General features: G+C 43.5%; 1 protein-coding gene across 9 annotated transcripts in view; it reads left to right on the forward strand.

Annotated features, from left to right (window-relative positions):
• The window catches only part of AKAP13 (A-kinase anchoring protein 13), a 321,162-nt gene that overhangs the window by 247,429 nt on the left and 52,934 nt on the right, over positions 1–20,799 (forward strand). For 5 of the 9 annotated variants that reach the window (XM_039245765.1, XM_039245768.1, XM_039245766.1 and 2 more), the window contains exons 13-16: positions 1,456–1,521; positions 3,571–3,763; positions 7,234–7,342; positions 19,380–19,422. In XM_039245765.1, the coding sequence (XP_039101696.1) occupies positions 1,456–1,521; positions 3,571–3,763; positions 7,234–7,342; positions 19,380–19,422 (411 nt within the window). The remainder of the gene's footprint in view (positions 1–1,455; positions 1,522–3,570; positions 3,764–7,233; positions 7,343–19,379; positions 19,423–20,799) is intronic. The other 4 variants (XM_039245771.1, XM_039245772.1, XM_039245773.1 and 1 more) reach the window with 1 other exon arrangement.

Consider the following 20,799-nt stretch of genomic DNA (forward strand, 5'->3'; position numbering starts at 1 on the left):
TTTTAATAAATTGGATACTTTTAAAAATTTTTCTTAACAGTTTGGAAATTCAAAATTGAGTTAATAATTTCAGAGAGTAGACTTCTGAGTCTCAAAGTATATTAAGGCTTGCTTTCCTCACACGAGCAAATTATAAGTCTGATACCGCATCACAGACTAGAACTATGTCTGAGATGTGAATTTATCCTTTCTGCTTCTGCCCTTGGGAGCTTTAATGTGGCTTTAAGTGTTTTACTATTTAAATTAATGTTAAGATATTGATTTTAAAGACTTACTTTTAGGGGTAGCTCTTCTATTTAGTCTCCCGCCATTTTCCCTGTCTAAAAACACCCACTTATCAACAAAACCCTTATTAGGTGTATTCAGGCTTAGGGGTTTTGAGGGTCTGCAGATCTTCCCGTTTGCAGGATTCCAGAGGGAAATGAGTGGGTGTTAATGTTCTCCCCCTTCCAAATCAAAAGGATTTCTCTTTGAATTTTAAGATCCCAAATAGCAGCATTGTACTTTTTAAATGATAGCTTCTGTCCATCAGAAATCCTTACCTACTGATGCAGCTCCCTTTACAGTATACCTCATATTTTGAATTGGGTTTTTTTTTAACTTGGTTATATTTACATGTTACCCAGAGTTTCTGTTCCTCCCACTTGAAAATAAATATTAGTGCTGAGGTAGTCAAAGTGGATGATCAGATGAGTTTGTTTGTTTTTTTAATCTTGTGGGGGGGAAACCTAAAATTAAAACCAATTTCTAATCTAGTACCGTGGAGTTCCTTTTCTTTTGAAAAAGTAAATGCCTTCATTATCATTAAAATACAAGGAAGTGTGACCTTTGTTACCTTGCTTTATCTTCAGCTGCTTAAGAGCCTAGTGAGTAGGGTTGAAAGGTGGGTGTGAGTATTGATGGGATATTGTTATTATGAAAAATTTAGACTGTGTCTGGCTTAGATGGACCCTTCCTGGAAACCCCTGACGAAAACTGGTGACTCAGTCCCAGTGCACTTTGTCATTGTCCCTTTTCATCAAGGATGGGTTTGGTGCAGTTAGGGATCATAGGCCATGGTCATGGAGGTCTGGGAGTGGTGGGGTTTGTGAAGAGAGTGTCCCCAGCCCCGGGGCTGCAGCCCTGGAGACACCTGAGGCAGAGGCCACGGACAGAGGGGGCTCTGTTCAGAGTCCGCCAGAAAGAATTCTTGGGTTTCAAATTGGACTTGTTACCCTGTAACAGACTCACACAGTCCTTTCCAACGCACTGTCTTAAGAGGGTCATTAGTAGCACGGTTTTAAGTTTCCCTGGTTTTTGTGTCTTTTTCTAAATTCTAAGTGTTACGTTCCTAATTTTTAATCCAATAACTCCATCTGTCTATAACTGTGGCCTTTCTTTTCAAACCCAGTAATCCTATCCCTGTTTGCTCTTTTCTCCCTCCATTTCTGTTTCTGCCTTTGATGTCATCCCCAGTATGAGCTGGTGTCCTTCTGGTGTGCGATACTCTGCCGCCCTGAGTGCCGACTTTAATTACAGAAGGTACGGTATCGTTATGCGTCCAGCCACCACAGGGGGAATCGTAAAGTACGGCACCTGGGCTTTGGGCTGGGAGCTTGCTTCTGGGTGGCTAGAATGCATATGGCGGCCCGCTTTGGCTGTGAGCACAGGGTTGAGTTGCCGCTGCTCCAGGCATCACTGATCCAATTGGAGGGGTACAGCCTAGGAGCCGGATGGTGTGTCCTGATGCTTCCTGTGTGTCACGTGGCTGTAGGTTTGGTGTTCTCTGCACAGACTTGTGTCTGCGGTATGGTGGACCTTTTCTTTCTCTGTTCTGATCTGTCCTGATCCCCAGAACCGGGAGGGTCCCGCATCCTGAGGAAAAGAGTGACAGAAGCAAGGCAGCAAATAAGATGAATTTCTTTCTCTTATGTTTCCAAGTCCACCTACGAAATAGGTTCCAAATTCGTAGATTCCTCAGTGTTTCATATGCTTCTTTCAGCTAGGCAGCCAGATTTAATTACTGAAACATTTTCAGGATTAAGTTTTGTGGTAATAAGAGATCTGGTTTTCCCAGGCTTTATAAACAATTCACAATAGAAAACTAAATTTCTTCTTCACTTAGCCTGTCTTATCCCTGCTATTGAAAATGAGTTTTACAGATACATTTACGTCTACTTCATCATGGTTTCTATTGTCTTCCTGAAATAAGAAAAACAAAATCCATTGTTTAAATTACCCACTAGGGACAAATAGAGGCATACGGTTTCAGTTCATAATAAGTAATTTATGAAATTAAAAAAAGCAAACACAAGCCCTTCTGGACTGGTGTACGTGAATTATTTGTAGAATTAACTATTCAGTTTGAGCAGAGATAACTAAATAGCTCGGTATACCTTCAAATGCACTTCCAGCCGCTTGTAAGTGAGAACACGGGCCGCTCTGGCTATATTTTGAGATCTCACTTATTTTAGAAGAAGTTCCCACTGCAGCTGTGCCAGATGTGCACAGCAACCCCAAGGCGCGTAGATGGCCACCCTCCCTCTGTACTAAAAAAATGCTTTCCACTCTGCAAACCACAAAATCTGTCTTCCAGGGATCCCATTCTATATACCATATCCTAAATTTGCCCCCTTTTTGAGCCAATATCAAGACAAAAAATTAAAACTCCTAGATATAGTTGTTTCAGGTGCCCTGCGTGCCCATCTGCAGCCAGCAGTTCCCGGGAGGCCTGACCAGTAGGGCTGTGTGGCCGGATGGACACAGACCATCCTGCTCACGCGTGGTCCCGGGCTTCCTGGTGGGCAGGTACCTGTGAAATTAGAAAGGTCAGCTGGCCTGTAGTTGAATGTAAAGTTCTAAAGGTCCAGTTAACCGACACAGGGGCAAGTCTGAGTGTCGCTGTCCATCTTCTGAGAGCTACTCATGACCTGTTTTCTCTGTGCCGTTGAATTCTTTGGCATTATCTGAGTTCGATTTTGGCAGAGATTAATTACATCAGATCAAGGAAAAACACACAGACATAAATGATAAATAAGATAATCTGGTCTACCAATATGGTATATTGGAAAAAAAATATTGAGAAAATGACCTTACATGGTCAACATTTGAATAAATTGAAGAAATAAACCGAAGTGCATATGCTTTCTCAGCCTCTCAAGACCTATTGGGAGACAGGTAGGTGGCGCTCGTTTGTGCCATGCCCTGGTCGATAGCTTTGCTAGGTAACAGAGAAATAATCTACCATCGATGCGCCTGGGTGGCTCAGTTTGTTAAGCATCCGACTTGGGCTCAGGGCATGAGCTCACAGGTCATGAGTTCGAGCCCCACATCGGACTCCGTGCTGACAGCTCAGAGCCTGGAGCCTGCTTCAGATTCTGTGTCTCTCTCTCTCTTTGCCCCTCCGCAGCTCACGCTCTCTTACGCGCGCTCTCTCTCCCTCTCTCTCTCTCTCTCTCTCTCTCAAAAGTAAATAAACATTAAAAATTTAAAAGAAAAAAAATCTACAGCAACACTCAAAGCACATTCGTATCCTCCTTCCTTTCTGAGACCCATAAATCAGATGAATTAACTCCTTTGCTCGGTGTTCAGTTTCAGCCTCGAGGGCTTGACAGGAGGAGCTGGTGTCGGAAACAAGCCGTCCTCAACTCTAGATGCGAACTCTGCAAACACCAAAGAGCTCAGGCACCCTTTCGGTGGGGAGGAAAGGGGAGACTCTTTGGTGTCTCTTTCAGAAGAGGATCTGGAATCCGGCCAGAGAGAACACCGGATGTTTGAGCAGCAGGTAAGACTGAAGCAGGTGTGTGCTGCTGATTTGGAAAAATTAGCTTTACTTCCCTACATGTGTCCTCACATCAGGAACAAAGAAAGCAAGACTTCTTTACTAAGAGACTAGTTAATTTGGATTGCTCACCCATTGTCTGGGACACCCCATCTAGCACAAAGCAAGGTTTCAGCACTTAACTAATTCCAGAATACCATTCATCTGCATGGATTTAAATATTCCGTCAAAGCAGCCTTTTTAAATTAGGACAGTGTCCAGGATATTAAATTGGGTTCTGAGGACCTATTTTACCATGCCAGTCATAAAATGGGTCCTCAAGTATGCTACGTACCATTGTTAAATTCCCCAGTTTTTCACAAACCTATCTCTTTGTGGAAAAAATAAATCTTATTCTTTGTCTTCTCACATTGCCTGGGAAATGACTGTTTCTTTATCTCTGCTTCCTGTCACTGGGAGAACTTTTCATAGAGCCTGTGCACTCCCTGCCCTCACCTGATGCTTTCTTCACGCTGCCACTCTCCTGGGACTCCCCTCTGGGGGCCCAACTAGCCTTCCTCTCTGCCAGTCAGGTGACCTCCCCAGCACTCAGGCACCTGGGACAAATCTTCTGGGAGTTGGCATGAGAATTGGAGTTCATCCTTATAGCAGCCCAGGCTGCTCGGGTCCTTTTCCCTCCTCTGGGGCCAGGGGGCCTTTGGATTGATTCCTGGGAGGATTCTGTGATATACTTCAATCTTCTTTCATTTTTAAAAAAATTTTTTTAAATGTCTGTTTACTTTTGAGAGAGAGAGAGAGAGAGAGAGTGTGAGTGGGGGAGGGGCAGAGAGAGAAGGAGACACAGAATCCGAAGCAGGCTCCAGCTGACAGCTCAGAGCCCGACACAGGACTCAAACTGCAGAATCATGACCTGACCCAAAGTCGGAAGCTTAACCAACTGAGACCCAGGTCCCCCGGAACATTTCTAATTAAACAGACAACAGAATTAAACACCTGTCTTTGGATAGGTGACTGGATTTTTAGGTAGAAATGTAATGAAACCTTTCTAATTAAACAAACTAACAAAAATGTTAAACAGCCTGTTCTCTGAGTAGGAGACTTAGGCATTATGTAGACATTTAATGTTTTGTATTCCCCAATACATAGAAATGCTATGACCAGAAAGAAATTGGACACTGGAGGATCACCTTAATGCATCACTTATGTGAAGCCTAAGAGGATTTAGGCCTTATGAAAACCAAATTGAAGGCCCAAAGGGATTTAATCATATTGTCCCCTTCCCCCACCACCCAGGTCTTCTGAGCCTGATACTTTAGAAAAAGTTAAGAAAAATAACAAGAATATGGAGAATAAGGGCACCTGGCTGGCTCAGTCAGAAAAATATGTGACTCTTGTTCTCAGGGTCATGAGTTCAAGTCCCATGTTGGGTCTATAGATTACTTTAAAAAAAAAAAAGACATTTTAAGAAATAAATAAATTTTTAAAAAAGAATATGGAGAATGTATTTATTGAGGCAAGTGATTTAAATTTATCCAGCCTAATGGTAACAGAAAAAGGGAGTAAAAAACAGAAACTATTTTTTGGTGCCTTGCTGAGAGCATCTTTGGCAAGTGGAGAGTCTAAAAAATAAAGTGCATTTCATGTGTATGGAGTCCTTTGGAAATCATTATAAGACCTGGTAAAATGCCAGAATTGTGGGTTTGTGGACAGAATCCTAGACTTACAGCCAGTATATCCCCCTGGAGTCCGTGTAAGCCTTGGGTATGAGAGCTTCACGCCCACCTAAGTGACTGGCCTACGGCCCCAGTAACTGGCTTCTGGCTGGACAGTATCCGCCTCAGGACTCCCAGCTGTAAGTCTCACAGCTGCTTTCCACCTCTCTGAAGTAGAAGTGTTTCAGGAAATGAGAACGTTTTAATCTTCTTAATATAGTTTATGTAAAACCTTTTCTGAAACTGATATTTCTAGGAATCAGACAGAGGACCCTTAGTAAGTGATACCATTTGCCACCAAAGTCTTGGTAAAATGGCCTTTCTGATCGAGCCTTTCTGGATGAAGTTGCTGACATGTTAGTGCTTTCCTGTGCTGCTTTGCCTTCCCGGAACTCTCTGCCCACCCACAGTCTTTGTCTTGTGTGCAACCTCAGAGTGGGGATTGGAGCTGCTGGCATCTCTGATCCGGACAAGTCGCCTGCAGCCAGCTTCCTGCTGAAGGCCCTGCCTTTCACTGAGGTCGTTTCTCAGACCTCCCAGCTGTGTACGAAACATAGCAGCTGTTTGCCTCAGGCTCCGTGGTGACGTGTGGAGCAGGCTCTGAATAACCCGATCTCTGGCGCCCTTGAGTCCGTTCACGGCAGTATTGAGTTTTCCCTGCTCCCCCCAAGCACGTACCGTGTGCCGCCCAGCACGGAGGGAGGGATTCGTGTCAGTGAAAGTCACCGAACAGTTAGAACGGGCAATCAGAACGAGAGGAGGGTGAGCCCCCCACACCAGCAGTGTGCTCGCGAGCACGGCTGGGCTGTCGCTCAGGGCCGCGCTGCAGGAGCTTCTGCGGCGCGTGGCCCTACACAGCCTCTGAGCTGCTGTGAACCCACCGAGGGGGGCGACGTCCAACTTCAGGCCCCCTGGTACACACAGAAGCAGTCTTCTCCTAGAAGAGGAGATGAAGGGGCGTTAGGCTTCCTCCCAGATGCACGGCAGCCTTGCTCTTCATCTTCAAATGCCATTTACTTGCATCTCCGCTTCCAGCTACAATCAGAGTGATATTGGGGTGCCTGGGTGGCTCCGTCAGTCTAGTGTCCAACTTTGGTGCAGGTCATGACCTTGTGGTCCGTGAGTTCAAGCCCTGCATCGGGCTCTGTGCTGACAGCTTAGAGCCTTCTTTGGATTCTGTGTCTCCCTCCCTCTCTGCTCCGTCCGCCACCCCCCCCACCCCCACTATGCGTGCACGCGCTCTCTCTCTCTCTCTCTCTCTCTCTCTCAAAAATATTAAAAATTAAAAAAAAGAACATGCTTAAAAGCAGAATAATACTGATCTCTACTATGTGTCTAAAAGACTTAGATTATCAAAGAATAAGAACTACTGTATGTATGTTGCTATCTCCAGTGAAAATACTTCCATCTGATTATGTGTTCAGCAGATGTTTACTAAGCACGTACTGAGTTTAAAACATTATTAGGTCTGAGGGATATGAAAACCACTGTACAGGATGGCTACTCAGTCAACCCCATTTTGCAGATAAAACTAAGGCTTGTGAAAGCTAACTCCTTCGAAGTTGAGCAGCTGTTAAGGAGCTGGGGCAGATTTGAATGAGGGTGTCTGACCACAGCCTGTGCTCTTCGCCCTCTCCCGTACTGCATTCTTTTCCTAAGTTGGGTCGGAATGTAAAGTTTGGTGCTGATCTAGAAAGAACAAGAGCATATACTTAGATCCTGTTTTTCACTTTTTTTTTTTTTTTTTTTTTAACTTCACAGGCATGTCACAGATCTAAACAACAGGGATTTAATTACTGTACATCAGCCATTTCTTCTCCATTGACAAAATCCATCTCATTAATGACAATCAGCCATCCGGGCTTGGACAGTGAGTATATTGCTTTTTTTGTTTTAATTAAGCACCTTTTAAACACTTTTTTTCTATCTTTTTTCTCCCTTTAAGACTCTGCAACATCACCTTCCAAAATTTGCCTCTCTCTTCTTCTGAACAGCTCATTTAAACAGAAAAGATGACACACAGCTCTGTGTTGGGATTGTCCTCCTTTTGCTACCAAAAAGTCTCTTTAATACATTATATTCTTGTCAAGACATAGATTTTTCTTTTTATTTTGAAGTAATTTCAGACTTTCAAAATAGTTCTAAAAACAATACAAAGAATTACCATATATTCTTCCCCAGATGTCACACGCTTGATCTATCTTCTCAAAGTAGTAACTGTTTTTATCAACGTCCCGTCTTCTATCACTTCCTTTAAAGTTTTTTTTTTCTTTTTCTTTTTTTTTTTTTTTCCTGGAACACTGGAGAGTAAGTTAAAGACACAGTGTGGTTACAACTGAAAGATATGCTGTTCTGTTACCACAGTACAATTATGTAAATTTTATCCAGTACTGATTTGCTGAGCTCTTCAAAAATGTCAAGCTCATGAAGGACAAAGAAAGACTGAGATACATTTTCATTTGGCTAATTAAGCACATGCCAGAAGGATTACATCTGCCAGCGATGAGTGGGGGGTGTGCAGATTCAGGACCCACTGGCTGTGAGAGTTAGGTGGATATCTGGCATTCATAAACACAGGGCCTTTGCCAATAAACGATGCTCAGAAACGTTATTTGAATTGGATCTAAATATTTGGCAGGGAAAAGCAGTTTGTTCTTCGAGAAACCTCACCTTTTTATTTTTAAAATCTTGATTCTTGTTTTCATGAGTAGTTACAGTTTGAGACCTTGACCTAAAGATTTAAGTGCTCCTCAAAGGGTAGGGAGTCATCCTTTCTTTGCTGACTCAGGAGACTGAGGCAACGGGAGTAAATAAACTCTCCTGGTGTTTCTCGTGTTTCTTCAGCATCCCAGGATAGAACCCGTCTTAAAAGAGCTGGAGAGGGGTCCCTGGGGGGCTCAGCCAGTTAAGCGTCCAACTTGGGCTCAGGTCATGATCTCACAGCTTGTGAGTTGGAGCCCCACATCAGGCTCTGTGCTATTAGCAGAGCCTTGAGCCTGCTTAGACTTCTGTGTCTCCCTCTCTCTCTGCCCCTCCCCGTTCATGCTCAGTCTCTCTCTTAAAAATGCATAAACATCAAAAAAAAAATTTTTTTTTAATTCGTGACTTACCGCAGGCCTAGTCTTTTTAATTTCCACCTTAGAATGGGGCGTCTGGGTGGCTCAATCGGTTAAGCGTCCGACTTCGGCTCAGGTCATGATCTTACGGTTCGTGGGTTTGAGCCCCGTGTCAGGCCCTGTGCTGACAGCTCAGAGCCTGGAGCCTGTTTCAGATTCTGTATCTCCCTCTCTCTCTGACCCTCCCCTGCTCGCTCTCGCGCTCTCTCTCTCTCTGTCTGAAGTTTAAAAAAAAAAAAAAAAAAATCCACCTTAGAACTAAGACACAGTAGAGAATGCTATTAACTTTGCCCTCATTTTCATGATCAGCAGTTCAGCTCTGGTCCGTTTGACTAAAGATGTGCGTGCTGGTGACATGGTCTCAGAGATGCGGACATAACCTTACAGAACTGCAGCCGAAATTGCTTTCCCTGTTTTTGTTTGGGTTGGGGTTTTGTTTTGATTTGGCTTTGCGTTAGAGGTCTTGCTGGCCCAGAATGAAAATCATTATAGCAGAACTGTTAATGGTGAATTTGATGAATCTGGAGTGCTAGGGCTCAGTAGCCGCAGACAGCAGGGCACTCTTGAGTGAGACCTTTCAGCTCTGTGTCCCTGCACACCCATGACTGGCGGGTGCCGTCATGATGGAGAGCCTACCACTCCCATGGCAACAGATGTCCAACACCAACCGAATGTGTCCCACGGAGGGATCTTTTTCCTGTATTTTGTGACACACTCCCTTGCCTCGTGCATGAAACACTTCATTAATTTTTCCTCTAAAAAGCAAGATGGTTTTTGACTGTGTTTTCAGTTGCTAGCCAAACACTATAACTAACGCGGCGAACTCCCTGAAAACACCGTCCTCGGGTGCCAGGAGCTCTGCCGCACATGGCTTCTCCTCCCACTTCTGGGAAATTTTCTGTTCTGCTCAGAGGGGACTGAAATGAGCTGGCAGACTGTTGTCAAGGGTAGACCCCCAAGCAGGAATTTAATACTTTGATCAAAATAGGGTGTGCACCCTCCTTCTAACTTACATTGTACATTTCATGCACATTTGAACGATCAGGTCGTAAAGTAGTTAGCCAGCCCCCACAGTTTCCCCGACTTAGCCTATGCTGCAGTTGGAGGATTATTCAGCTCTAATGACACTGTTTCTCCTTAGTCCCTTCCCACGTACAATTAAGTTAATTTTCCCGACGGTGTTTTTTTTATTCTGCTCCAGCAGCATAATAAACGTTTTCACAGATGTGAAACTCTGGCAGCTAAACAGGAGACTAAAGCTTATGATGCGTGTGCTGTGCCTTTAAGTGTCAGGGTAACCGGGCAGTTCTCGATCTGCCACAGACTCAGATCTTCCACATCACTTGAACATGGCGTGATTCACCTGTAGTCATGGTCTCCCAGCTGAAGGAATCCTAGTTAAAATGAACCCAGCGAGATCTTAAAGCCTAACGTGTTCAATACACTTAAAATGTTTTAACTGATGTGTTGTCGTAGGCACCTCTGGTGGCTCTGTGACCTTGGGCTGCTAGATAGTGAAATTCTTTGCCTCAAATTACTCGATGACACAGGGGTAATAACGTGATATGGCTTTAATGTGAATTTATGTAAAGTCCTTAGCATATTTCCTGGCTTACAATTAACATTTGTTACTGTTATGGAGTGAGTGAGTTCACAGGGCCCAGAACAGCACCAGAGTGAGTCTGTCTGTCTGTCTCCAACCCGAGTTGAAACGATGTGAGAGAAACGAGAACGCCGTCCCTCATGGTCTCTAAGAGGCTGTGTCTTACAAGTAGGTTTGTCTAGGAACCAAAGACTTTCTGAAATCAAGTGTATCTCACTACTTTCCCACTTCTGCCTGGGCTCTGTCTTCTTCCTTCAGAGAAATTAGCTGCTTCTCCCACAGCCTTAAAGCTGTCAACATGTGAGCATTTCTGAAAGTGTAGGTCTCCTGAGCTGTTATCTGGAAGGTCTTGTGGCGTCTAGAAGAGAAACACAGAGGAATCGCAACATTATTTCTAAGCTGGGATCATTTTCTAAAGTCCATTGATGCAGAGGAAAATACTTAGTGAAGATGGTGCCTAATGTATTTCTGTGTCATGTTCTGGGGCGGAAGGTAGACAGGCAACCGCCTATTTGGGAACCGAAACAGGCGAGGAAGCTGTCCTCACTCAGGTCTCGGCTGTGCCGTCTTGGTGGGAGGGGACATGGTGAATGCGCCTTGCTGGCTCATCTTGTAAGCAATCAGAAGGGCCCCGAGGCTACCTGCCTGCCTCGGGGGGATGCGCCGGGAGGACGGCCCTCAGAGAGACCGCTCTGGGGACCTGTGGCCCCGTCAGGAGGGTGCAGTGGACACTCCCGGCTTGCCAGGAGACTCAGATGGTTTCTTGATAGAACTGAAGCATAAATTTCATTTCTGCCTGTACAGAATAATTCAGTTATTACAGGTGATCCCTTTCCCAGAGTGTATTTTAATGGATTTCGTGGCTCATGCTCAGAAGATGCTTGCCAGCAGTAGACCAGGAGTTTGCTTGGTGGCGTCCCTGGAAGAGCCCTGACCTCACTGGTGATGGTGACGTTAAAAGGAGACTTGTGCCTGTTAGATGTTTTAATTCACAGGCTTCTTAACGAGAAGTCGTTCTCCCTTTGTTTTTCAGGGTTTGTCATTACAAAGAACATATATGTTGAGGCTCCTCCTTAGATATTCCTGCAAATGGGTTTTTTCTGATGATCCACGAAATTGTGACAAAGGGAAGGGATACTCTTAGATGTGGTGTAGGAAGAGAGCAAATCATTTTCGTTTCCTGAATTTGCTTCACATTCGGAAAGACTTTCACAGGCAAGTGAAGATGACAGCTTACTTCCTGTACTAGGCCGTCACTGCCCAGGGAGCCAGCGTAGCTGTATTTGTGCCAGTAGTCTTCGATCTCTGACACTTGGCGTGGCTGCAGACAGCAGTCCGACATCTCGTATTATTTATGTGGCTGTTAGGTTGGTACAGGGCTTTCAGAAAGCCTGACAAAGGGAAATTTGTTGGTTAATTTATTTATTCAGTGAGCATTTGAGTTACTCTTTGCCAGGCACCAGGCTACCCAGTGGGAGGAGACAGGTGAATTTATAAATAGTTTCTTTCCTCCCCACATTCTCGCAGACCAGAGAAGAGGTGAATGTGACAAACGGAGCAGTACAAGAGCTTCAGACAGAGATGGCTTACTGGGGAGAAGTAATCTCAAGGTTGAGGCCAATGGGAGACTGGGCGTTCACTGGGTACATTAGTGAGGGCATGCCGTGGAGGTCTTAACGGTTTGATTCCAGACTCTGCAATATCACAGTAAAGCAAGTCAGATGAATTACTAAATTACTAGGCTTCCCCGTGCATTTAAAAGTTAGATTTACACGATGCTTTAGTCAAGTGCAACAACATGATGTCTAAAAACCAGTGCACACACCTTAATTTAAAAATACCTTACTGCTGGGGTGCCTGGGTGGCTCAGTCGGTTGAGCATCCCGACTGTGCTGACAGCTAGCTCAGAGCCTGGAGTCTGCCTCAGATTCTGTATCTCCCTCCCTCTCTCTCTCTCTCTCTCTGACCCTTCCCTGCTCATGCTGTCTCTCTCTGAAATAAATAAAAAACATTTAAAAAAAATACCTTACTGCTAAAACATACTAACCATCATCTGATCTTTCAGTGAGTTGTAATCTTTTTGCTGGTGGAGGGTCCTGCCTCCGTGTCCATGGCTGTGGCCATTTCTCAAAATAAGACAGCAGCGAAGTTTGCCACATGGATCGATTCTTCCAATCACGAACAGTTTCTCTGTAGCAAGTGATGATGTGATGTCGTTTCATAGCATTTTAGCCACAGTAGGCCTTCCACGGTTGGGGTCTGTCCTCTCAAAACCTGCTGCTCCTCTGTCAGCTGATTGTAGGCAATATTCCAAATCTTTTGTTGTCATTTCAGCAAATTCCCAGCGCCTCCCCTGGGAATAGTCCCATCTCAGAGCCCACTTTCTGTGCTGTTCCCAAAAAAGCAACTCCTCATCTGTTAGAGTGTTGTCACAGATCGCAGCAATTCAGTCCCCTCTTCACGCCCCACGTCTGATTCTTGTTCTCTGGTTGTTCCCACCATGTCTGCAGTGACTTCCCTTGCTGAGATCTTGAACAGCTTCTTCCAAACTCCTATTCATGTTGCTATTCTGACCTCTTCACAGGAATCACCAGTTTTCTTAATGGCACCCAGAATGGTGAATCCTTTCCAGAAGGTTTTCAATTAATTGCCCAGATCCATCAGAAGAATCCATGTCTGTGGCATCTATTGCCTTACAAAATAGATTTCTTAAATAATAACACTTGAAAGTCAGAATGACTCCCTGATCCACAGGCTGCAGAATGGATGCCATGTTAGCGGCCTGCAAACTTAGTCTGGTCATACGTCTCCATCAGCTCTTGGGTGACCAGGTGCATTGTCACTGAGCGGTCCTGTTGGGAAAGGAATCTTTGTTTCTGAGCAGTAGGTCTCGATAATGGGCTTACAATATTTAGGAAACCAAGTTGTGAACAGTTGTGCTGTCATCAGACTTTGTTTCATTAACAGAGCACAGGCAGAGGAGATTTAGCACAATTCTTAAGGGCCCTAGATTTTCAGAATGGTACATGAGCACTAGCTTTGACTTGAAGTCAGCACCTGCATTAGCCCCTAACAGGAGTGCCAGCCTGTCCTTTGATGCTTTGAAGCCAGGCACTGACTTCTCCTCTCTAGCTATGAAAGTCCTGGATGGCATCTTCTTCTAATATAAGGCTGTTTTCCTCTACACTAAAAATCTGTCGTCCAGGAGCCACCTTCATTAACGATCGCAGCTGGATCTCCTGGAGAACTGGCTGCAGCTTCTACATCAGCACTCGCCGCTTCACCTTGCACTTGGATGTGTGGGGCTGGCTTCCTTCCTTAAATCACCTGAACCACCCTCAACTAACTTCCAACTTGTCTTCTGCAGCTTCCTCACCTCTCTCAGCCTTCACAGAATCAAAGAGATCCTTGTTCCCGACTACGCTTAGGCTGAAGGGAGTGTTGCAGCTGGTTTGGTCTTTGATCCAAACCACTAAAACTTCCTCCATATCAGCAATAAGGCTATTTCCCTTTCTTATCATTTGTGTGTTCAGTGGAGTAGCATTTTTTTAATTTCCTTCAAGAACTTTCCTTTGCATTCAAAGCTTTGCTGTTTGATGTGAGAGGCCTAGCTTTCAGCCTATCCCAGCTTTCCACATGCCTTAATCATTAAGTTTAATTATTTCTAGCTTTTGATTTAAAGTGAGATGCGTGTGACTCTTCCTTTCCCTCGAACACTTAGAGGCCTTTGTAATGTTATTATTTGGCCTCATTTCAGTATTGTGTCTCAGAGATCAGGGAGGCCTGAGGCCAGAGGGGTGAGTGATGACTGGTCATTATCACAGAAGTTTGCTGTCTTACATGCCCCAAAACAAGCAGAATAGATCATTGATCACTGGAACAAATATGATAATGAAAAAGTTTGAAATACTGCAAGAATGATCAAGATTGCTCACAGACACAAAATGAGCAGATGCTATTAGCAGAATGGCACCGATAGGCTAGTTCAACACAGGGTCACCAAAGACCTTCAATTTGTAAACATTGCAGTGTCCATAAAGTTAAGTTAAACGGAGGACAAGATGAGGTATGCCTGTGTGGAAAGCCTGACCGAGGAATTGGGGTTTCTTGTCTGAGGGCAGTGGAGTGATTTAAGGTGATCAAATGGATTGATTCAGACACTTCAGAGAGACCACACTGAGGAAAGTGTTGGGGAGCAAAGGTGGCGGATCAGGAGAAGGCTGTTGCCAGACCAGGTGAAAGCGCATGGTGGCAGTAGGGGAGAAGTTGATGTTCAGAGAATTCTAGAACACACGGAATAACTGAATGGGTAAGATGGAGGCATTCAGTGATGCGGCCCAGGTTTCTGTTGTGAGCAATTCATTAGATGTTAGGTACCGCCTCCCGAATGAAGGAATGCAGGAGCGGGTGTGGAGGGGAGAGATGTTCACTCACGTGCGTCCTCAGTTGACACTGCCTGTGGGACATGCCCCAGAGGGGAGCAGAGAGATGAATGTGTCTTGAGTTCAGGGGAGAACTACAGCCTGAGGGCGGAAAGGTGTGTGTCACCAGCCCAGCCAATTCAGATTGTGCTTTGGGAGGGCAGGGAGTGAGGGAGAAGAGAGCCGGGCACAGAATCCTAAGAAACACCGCTACTCCAGATGTTTCCGGTCTGAAGAAAAACAACCCAGCTCTAAGTTATGACTATTAAAGATAGTGGACTCCTTGTTTTCTTACTCTCACAAGTACGTGTTTGTCGGATGAATTTTTTAAGCTCTGTTAGAATTCTACACATTGAGAAATAAAGATGAAAATGTGAATAAAAACGGTGTTCACCTCGGCAGCCTTTGCTGGAACGAGACAGGCTAGTGACATTATTCTGTTGAGTGTGGTCTCTGGTGCCCCTGACCTTGTCCCGGTGCAGTCGGCGCGCACTAACGTCTCGTGTTGACCCACTTCTCAGCCCAGCCGCGGATGCAGCCAGCAAGGCGGGTCTCCTTCTCCGTCCACATCTCTCCACAGCTCCTTAAGTCTAAAACTCTCTTTTCCCTCGGCTCTTCTCACTCCAGTGATGATGAGGAGGCGCTGCCTAGTAAGTAAGCAGCTGTGGTGGCCACGGCCGTTGGGTAGGGTCTGACCAGCGCAGAAGATGCTATCCGCTTGGAGCTAAGAAACTGTCTTGCATGCCATTGTTTCTAAACCATTGGTCTTCCTGCTCTGCTTTGAACATGAGTTTGGATGAAAGTTCCTGCCTCCTGTACGCCACGTGCACTGGTTGACTGAGTTCCAGGGCCCGGGGAGGTGTTCCCGTCCCACCTGTACCTTTGTAATACTGAGCACTCGTTTCCCAGAGCCTTCCATTTGATCGTGTAAAGTTCGTTTTTCCGTGTTGTACCTTTTTTGGTCTCATAAGACTGGTACCTGTATATCCACTTGTGATATTTAAAAGCCAACATTAAACTTTTTTTCTTTTCACCTTTCAGACTGGTCTTTAAAAATACCATTGGGGCACCTCGCTGGCTATGGCCTGCAACTCTTGACCTCAGGATTGTGAGTTCGAGCCCCACACTGAGCATAGAGATTACTTTAAAAAAAAAAGAATTAAGAAAAAAACACCTCTCCTCTGAGATTACACCACGTGGATTAGGGAGTGAAAGTTATAGATGTATTTCCTTCCTCCTACTCTCTCTGCTTTGGAGATTTTATTTTTCAATCGTTTTACTATAGTGTGGATTTCAGATTAATATATTCCTATTTGATAATGCCTAGTATAAAGGCTTTATATGGTTTGGGGCGCCTGGGTGCCTCAGTCAGTTAAGCATCTCACTTCAGCTCAGGTCATTATCTCTCAGCTCGTGAGTTCGAGCCCCACATCGGCCTCTGTGCTGACAGTTCAGAGCCTGGAGCCTGTTTCAGATTGTCTCCTTCTGTCTCTGCCCCTCCCCCACTCATACTCTGTCTCTCTTAAAAATAAACATTTAAAAAGTTAAAAAAAAAAAAAAAAAACCTGTATAAGATTTTAGTAAGCTTGGAAAGGAAAATGAATTCTTACCGCCTCCACCATGAAAATCACTTTTTAGTTATGCAAGATTTCTAGAAAATTCCAGGGTTGCTATTTTTAATGGAAAAAAAATTTCTCGTATAAAGGCAAATACTGAATTGTTTTCATATAACTACAATAAAATCTTGGTTTGTGAGTATAATTCATTCCTGAAACATGTTTATAATCAAAAGCACTTGTATATCAAAGTGAATTTCAAGAACCATTGGCTCCGTTGTGATCCTGTGATGTTCTACTCGTGTTGCAAGTCATCGCTCGTTTATCAAGTTAAACTTTATTAGAAACGTTTGCTCATCTTTTAGAACACTCGTAGAGCAAATTACTCGCAATCCATAAGAGTCTCAGAGAATTACAGTATTTGTATAATTGAGCAACCTGATTCCCTACCACTTGCTGACCCTATATTTCAACAGTATTTAAGTATCTATTTATTCAGATATTAAAGTTTTATAATTAAGTTCAGGGTGACATCTTTGCATTGTTCTTAAAGGAAAGTACCTCATGTACAGTAACAAAGCTTAGTTCATTTCTCTTAAATGGAAGTGATCTTACATTCAGTACTTTTTTCACAATGAAAAGATGCTTAGTAAATAGGCACACCATAACATACTTCATACCAGTTGTAATAGGAGGGAAGTTGTGAAAATCTGCTTACAACTTCTGAGCGTTCAGAAATTCTCAAGCCTGTTTCATCTCCAAGTATTTGTAATACCCGGGGACATAGGTCCACATGTGGCAGATGAAGTAAAGATCCCAGTGGTATTTCTTCTACCTCTAAGACACAGTTATTAATATAGAACAGCACTGGTTATACAGCTAATCCAGCAAGATGAAGCTATAAAAGTATAGAAGCTTGAAGAGACCTTTGAACCAAGTATCCAAGCATTCCTCAAAATGTGTTCAGTACTCTGAAATATCAGTGAGAATTCCGGAGGTGGAGGGGGGAGAAAGAAAAAGAAGGAGTTGGTTCATAGCCACATAAATTTAGGGAAGTCCAGTTAAGCTGGTTTCAGATGCTAATGTATACATTGTGAATTTCCAAGGCAGTGTTCAAATAATTTGTGTATTTTCCAAAGGTAATAGCTAGGTAACATGCATACCATCTGACTGTGCATAACACATTTGACACTAGTGTTCATAGGATGCGCTTTAAAAAACAATGGCCCTGTCCATCCAGTAGTTCCGACCCTGGAACATTAGTATACTAGGTCTGCAGGTTATTTCAAGACTTTAAGAAAATCCTAGTTGAAATTCACTATTTGCCTGCAGTAATACTTCGTAGGCTAACTTCAGTGATAGATTTCTTTGCTTTTGTCTGTAATTATACCATAGAAGTATCGTTGATTAATTCATACTCCTGGGTGCTCTGAAAACTTGATGACTGACCCCTCAGGAATCTCAGAGGCATTGGCAGATTAATTACTGTTCTCAGAACCACCTCTAAGAGGTCACAGTAAATGAATTAAATTTTTTTTCAGCAGTGAAAGGGCAGGGAGTTCTTACAAGGGTCCCAGATTCTCCCAGTACTCCATCGCGTATTTGCTCAGTTTCTAATTTATTCAGCAGAAATCTCCTGGTTGCCGCTTCTTGGCCAGATTCCATGCTGGTTGGTGTTTTTCTTCATTATGGATTTTACTTTCATACTGTTCATATTACCAGGGTAGTAACTTACCAGGTAATTACTGTAGTTAGTGTACAACAGAGCCTGACAGTCTGAGAGTTTAATGCTGCTTCTGTCATTCAAGGTTCCTGGGGTGGAAAAGGTTTTAAAGCCACAGATTTAAACCACACTCTTGGTTTTTTGTTTAAGTCAATTAAGGCATCCTGAGGTTAAAATGCTGACAGTTTCCCACCTAGCTCATGTAGGAACTAGGGAACAGACCCCAGGTCTTCCTCTGCTAATCTTGATGACCGTCCATTGTGAGTGAAATACAAGAAACCAAATAAATAAAAGGAAAAACTAGAGAAAACTTTCTTTTGAAGACTTAGAATTAGTTGTTAAGTTTCCTATCTATTATTCCTACTTGTTGTCTATTTACTTAGTAATAACTACCATTTTGCATTTCTAATCAGAATCCTGAGCAGGTTGGACATTTAAGTTCAAATGCTGGTAGTCTGGTAGTGGAACATCTTCAAATCTCTACCAGATTAAGGCTTTACTACGGATAATATCCAATGCTGGAAACCCATCTGAAGGAGTGAGTGTGTGTTTTGTTCACACTGTAGCAGAAGCTGTACCAACCTTTGTCTGTCTGGAATCACACACAGAAAATATTTCTACACCTGATCTAAAAACTGGAAATCATTTATCGTGGTGTGACTGAGACCGTCTCCTCTAGGTCCCAACGTAGCTCCAGCTTTATTACCCTGTTGGTGGATAAAGGAATGTAGTGTTCTAATGCTTGCGCCACTTACTGCTCTGCTGTGTGGCTGAGCCTGAGTGCTAATGACCGCTTCAGTTTATGGGCTGATGCTTATGGAGGAAGGAAGGATGTCTCTGCCGTACACATTGTATCCATCTCACCGTCTGTTTCATCTCCCTCATTTCACAAATGAGGAAGTGAAATACAGAGCACTCACCCCAAATCAGTAACAGGACCAAGACCTCCCCAGCCAGCTCTGGTGCCCTTTTCCTGTTCACTCATCCATTTCCAGGAATACTCAGGAAAATATCAGATAGATGTTCGCGAGATTTTTTGGTATGGAAATCCACAAAAGCAAAATGAACAGCAAACAGACTATGAATGATATTTAACTGTTGATTTTATGTTCTTCCCGTCATGTCATCTCAGAAAGATGGCCTCTGGAAACGGAGCATTGACAAGAACAGGAGTTAGACATGTCCCCTGTGTGTTTGAGTGTGAGGACAAAAGTGTTGATTCGGGGCTTCCGTGGCGACTTGCATCTCGGATGAAATTTTTTGTCGTGGGGGATTCACGCCTACTGCTGCCTATTTCCAGTTCTGCTACTGAGTTTCGAGTTGAATTTTTCCTTCTTCCAAACCCATAGGAGGAGAAGGCACTATGCACTGGCTTTCAGACGCTCTCTCTGCTTTGTGTGTGTCATTGTAAATATTTTAAACCTCTTACCTGTCATCCAGGTACCATCTTTTGGTTCCAACTTTTTCTCTGCTATTTTTGTTTTCCAGATTCACGGCCTTTCCACAGCACCAGTGCTAACCTGACCGAGAGGTACTGCATGTTTATTTTGTTACTCCTTTCCCCAAGATTGAAATGAAGGAAATCCAAAATGTCTTACTACATTTCACTAAGTAAACTGAGAAGTTAATTCAGATCATTGGATTCTTACTTCCTTAAGTGATAAAATTGATATAATGGCTATAAGTGGTTTATAGTAAATAATGTCCTCAGTAGTGTTTTCCTTTTGTTCTCTATGTTCTCCTAACAATAAATGTTTGCATTTATTCAGGAGAGGAAAGAAACACTTGTGTTTGACTTTATGAACTTCCGTACTCTGCTTCTAGGAATGAACCCCTAAGCCTGACAACATTTTGTTTCACTGTTTGCATGCGCATGTGTATGTGTGCACGCGTGTGTGGAACTTAGCCATTTTAAGCTTTAAAGACATTTTCTTCTGCCTACACGGATATGGTTCACAGCTGTGTCCGAGTAAGTGCATTGGTTCTTTACTTGATAGCAGGCAGAAGATTTGCATTTTGACTCATCGTTTACTATTATATTCCTCTTGTCATGCTTACGGGGTTCTAAATACTCTGCTTTCGGCATCATGGGGGTTCTGATTACTGCTTTGCACTTGAAGCCGGCTCCTTTTCGCAGAGGCATCAGTTCTGACTCGGTGATCCAGAACTCTCAGTATGAATGCTTCTCTTTGTAATCCTGTCATACCTTGTTTCTCCTTTGTCTTCTCTGGAGCAGTGCCTCTCACACCACTTCCCCTTGTCATAACAACATAACAGACTGCTCTACACTGTAAACAGTACTTTACGCATAAACAGACCTTAGCTGCTGAAGAGGATTTTCTCCCTCTTGAGTGGTGCCTCTGTCCTCTCACAGAGGCCCTTGAGGTAAACACAACTTTTCTGTGGAAAAGTTCTTAAAATAAGGATTATAAAACATCTGGGAAACAGTATAGGTAGATGCCTTTTCTATGGAGTGGATTGTGTGTACAAGTGTCCAGCATTCTCTGAGGAAATCAACCATTGTGAATTTCCTAAGATCCAAACATGTCCATCGTAAATGGACACGTGGAGTCTGTGTAGCCTTCCTGAATGAGTAGAGCAGTACACCTAGATCTGTGAAACTCTTAAAATGGGTCTTTCTACCCTCTCCTCCCTCCTGAAATTGTGCAAAACTGTATGCCCCAGTATTGATCGTCCCATGTGCCAAAAGACTAAAAAAAATGGTGTGTGATTTCTGCTTTTAAGGAACTTGAATATGCATTCAGTCATAAAAATTCCTTTGTTTACAACCTTTATTAACACCTTCATCATTCCATTGTCTTTATGAGTTTCTTCTCAAGCACCTATTTGCTGCAAAGATGCTTATAAATTGAGTGTTATTTTAGATTAAGAAGTTTCATGTAAAATA

The sequence above is a fragment of the Hyaena hyaena genome, unplaced genomic scaffold (assembly GCF_003009895.1).
Source record: "Hyaena hyaena isolate Hyena2069 unplaced genomic scaffold, ASM300989v1 scaffold_266, whole genome shotgun sequence".
Lineage (NCBI taxonomy): Eukaryota > Metazoa > Chordata > Mammalia > Carnivora > Hyaenidae > Hyaena > Hyaena hyaena.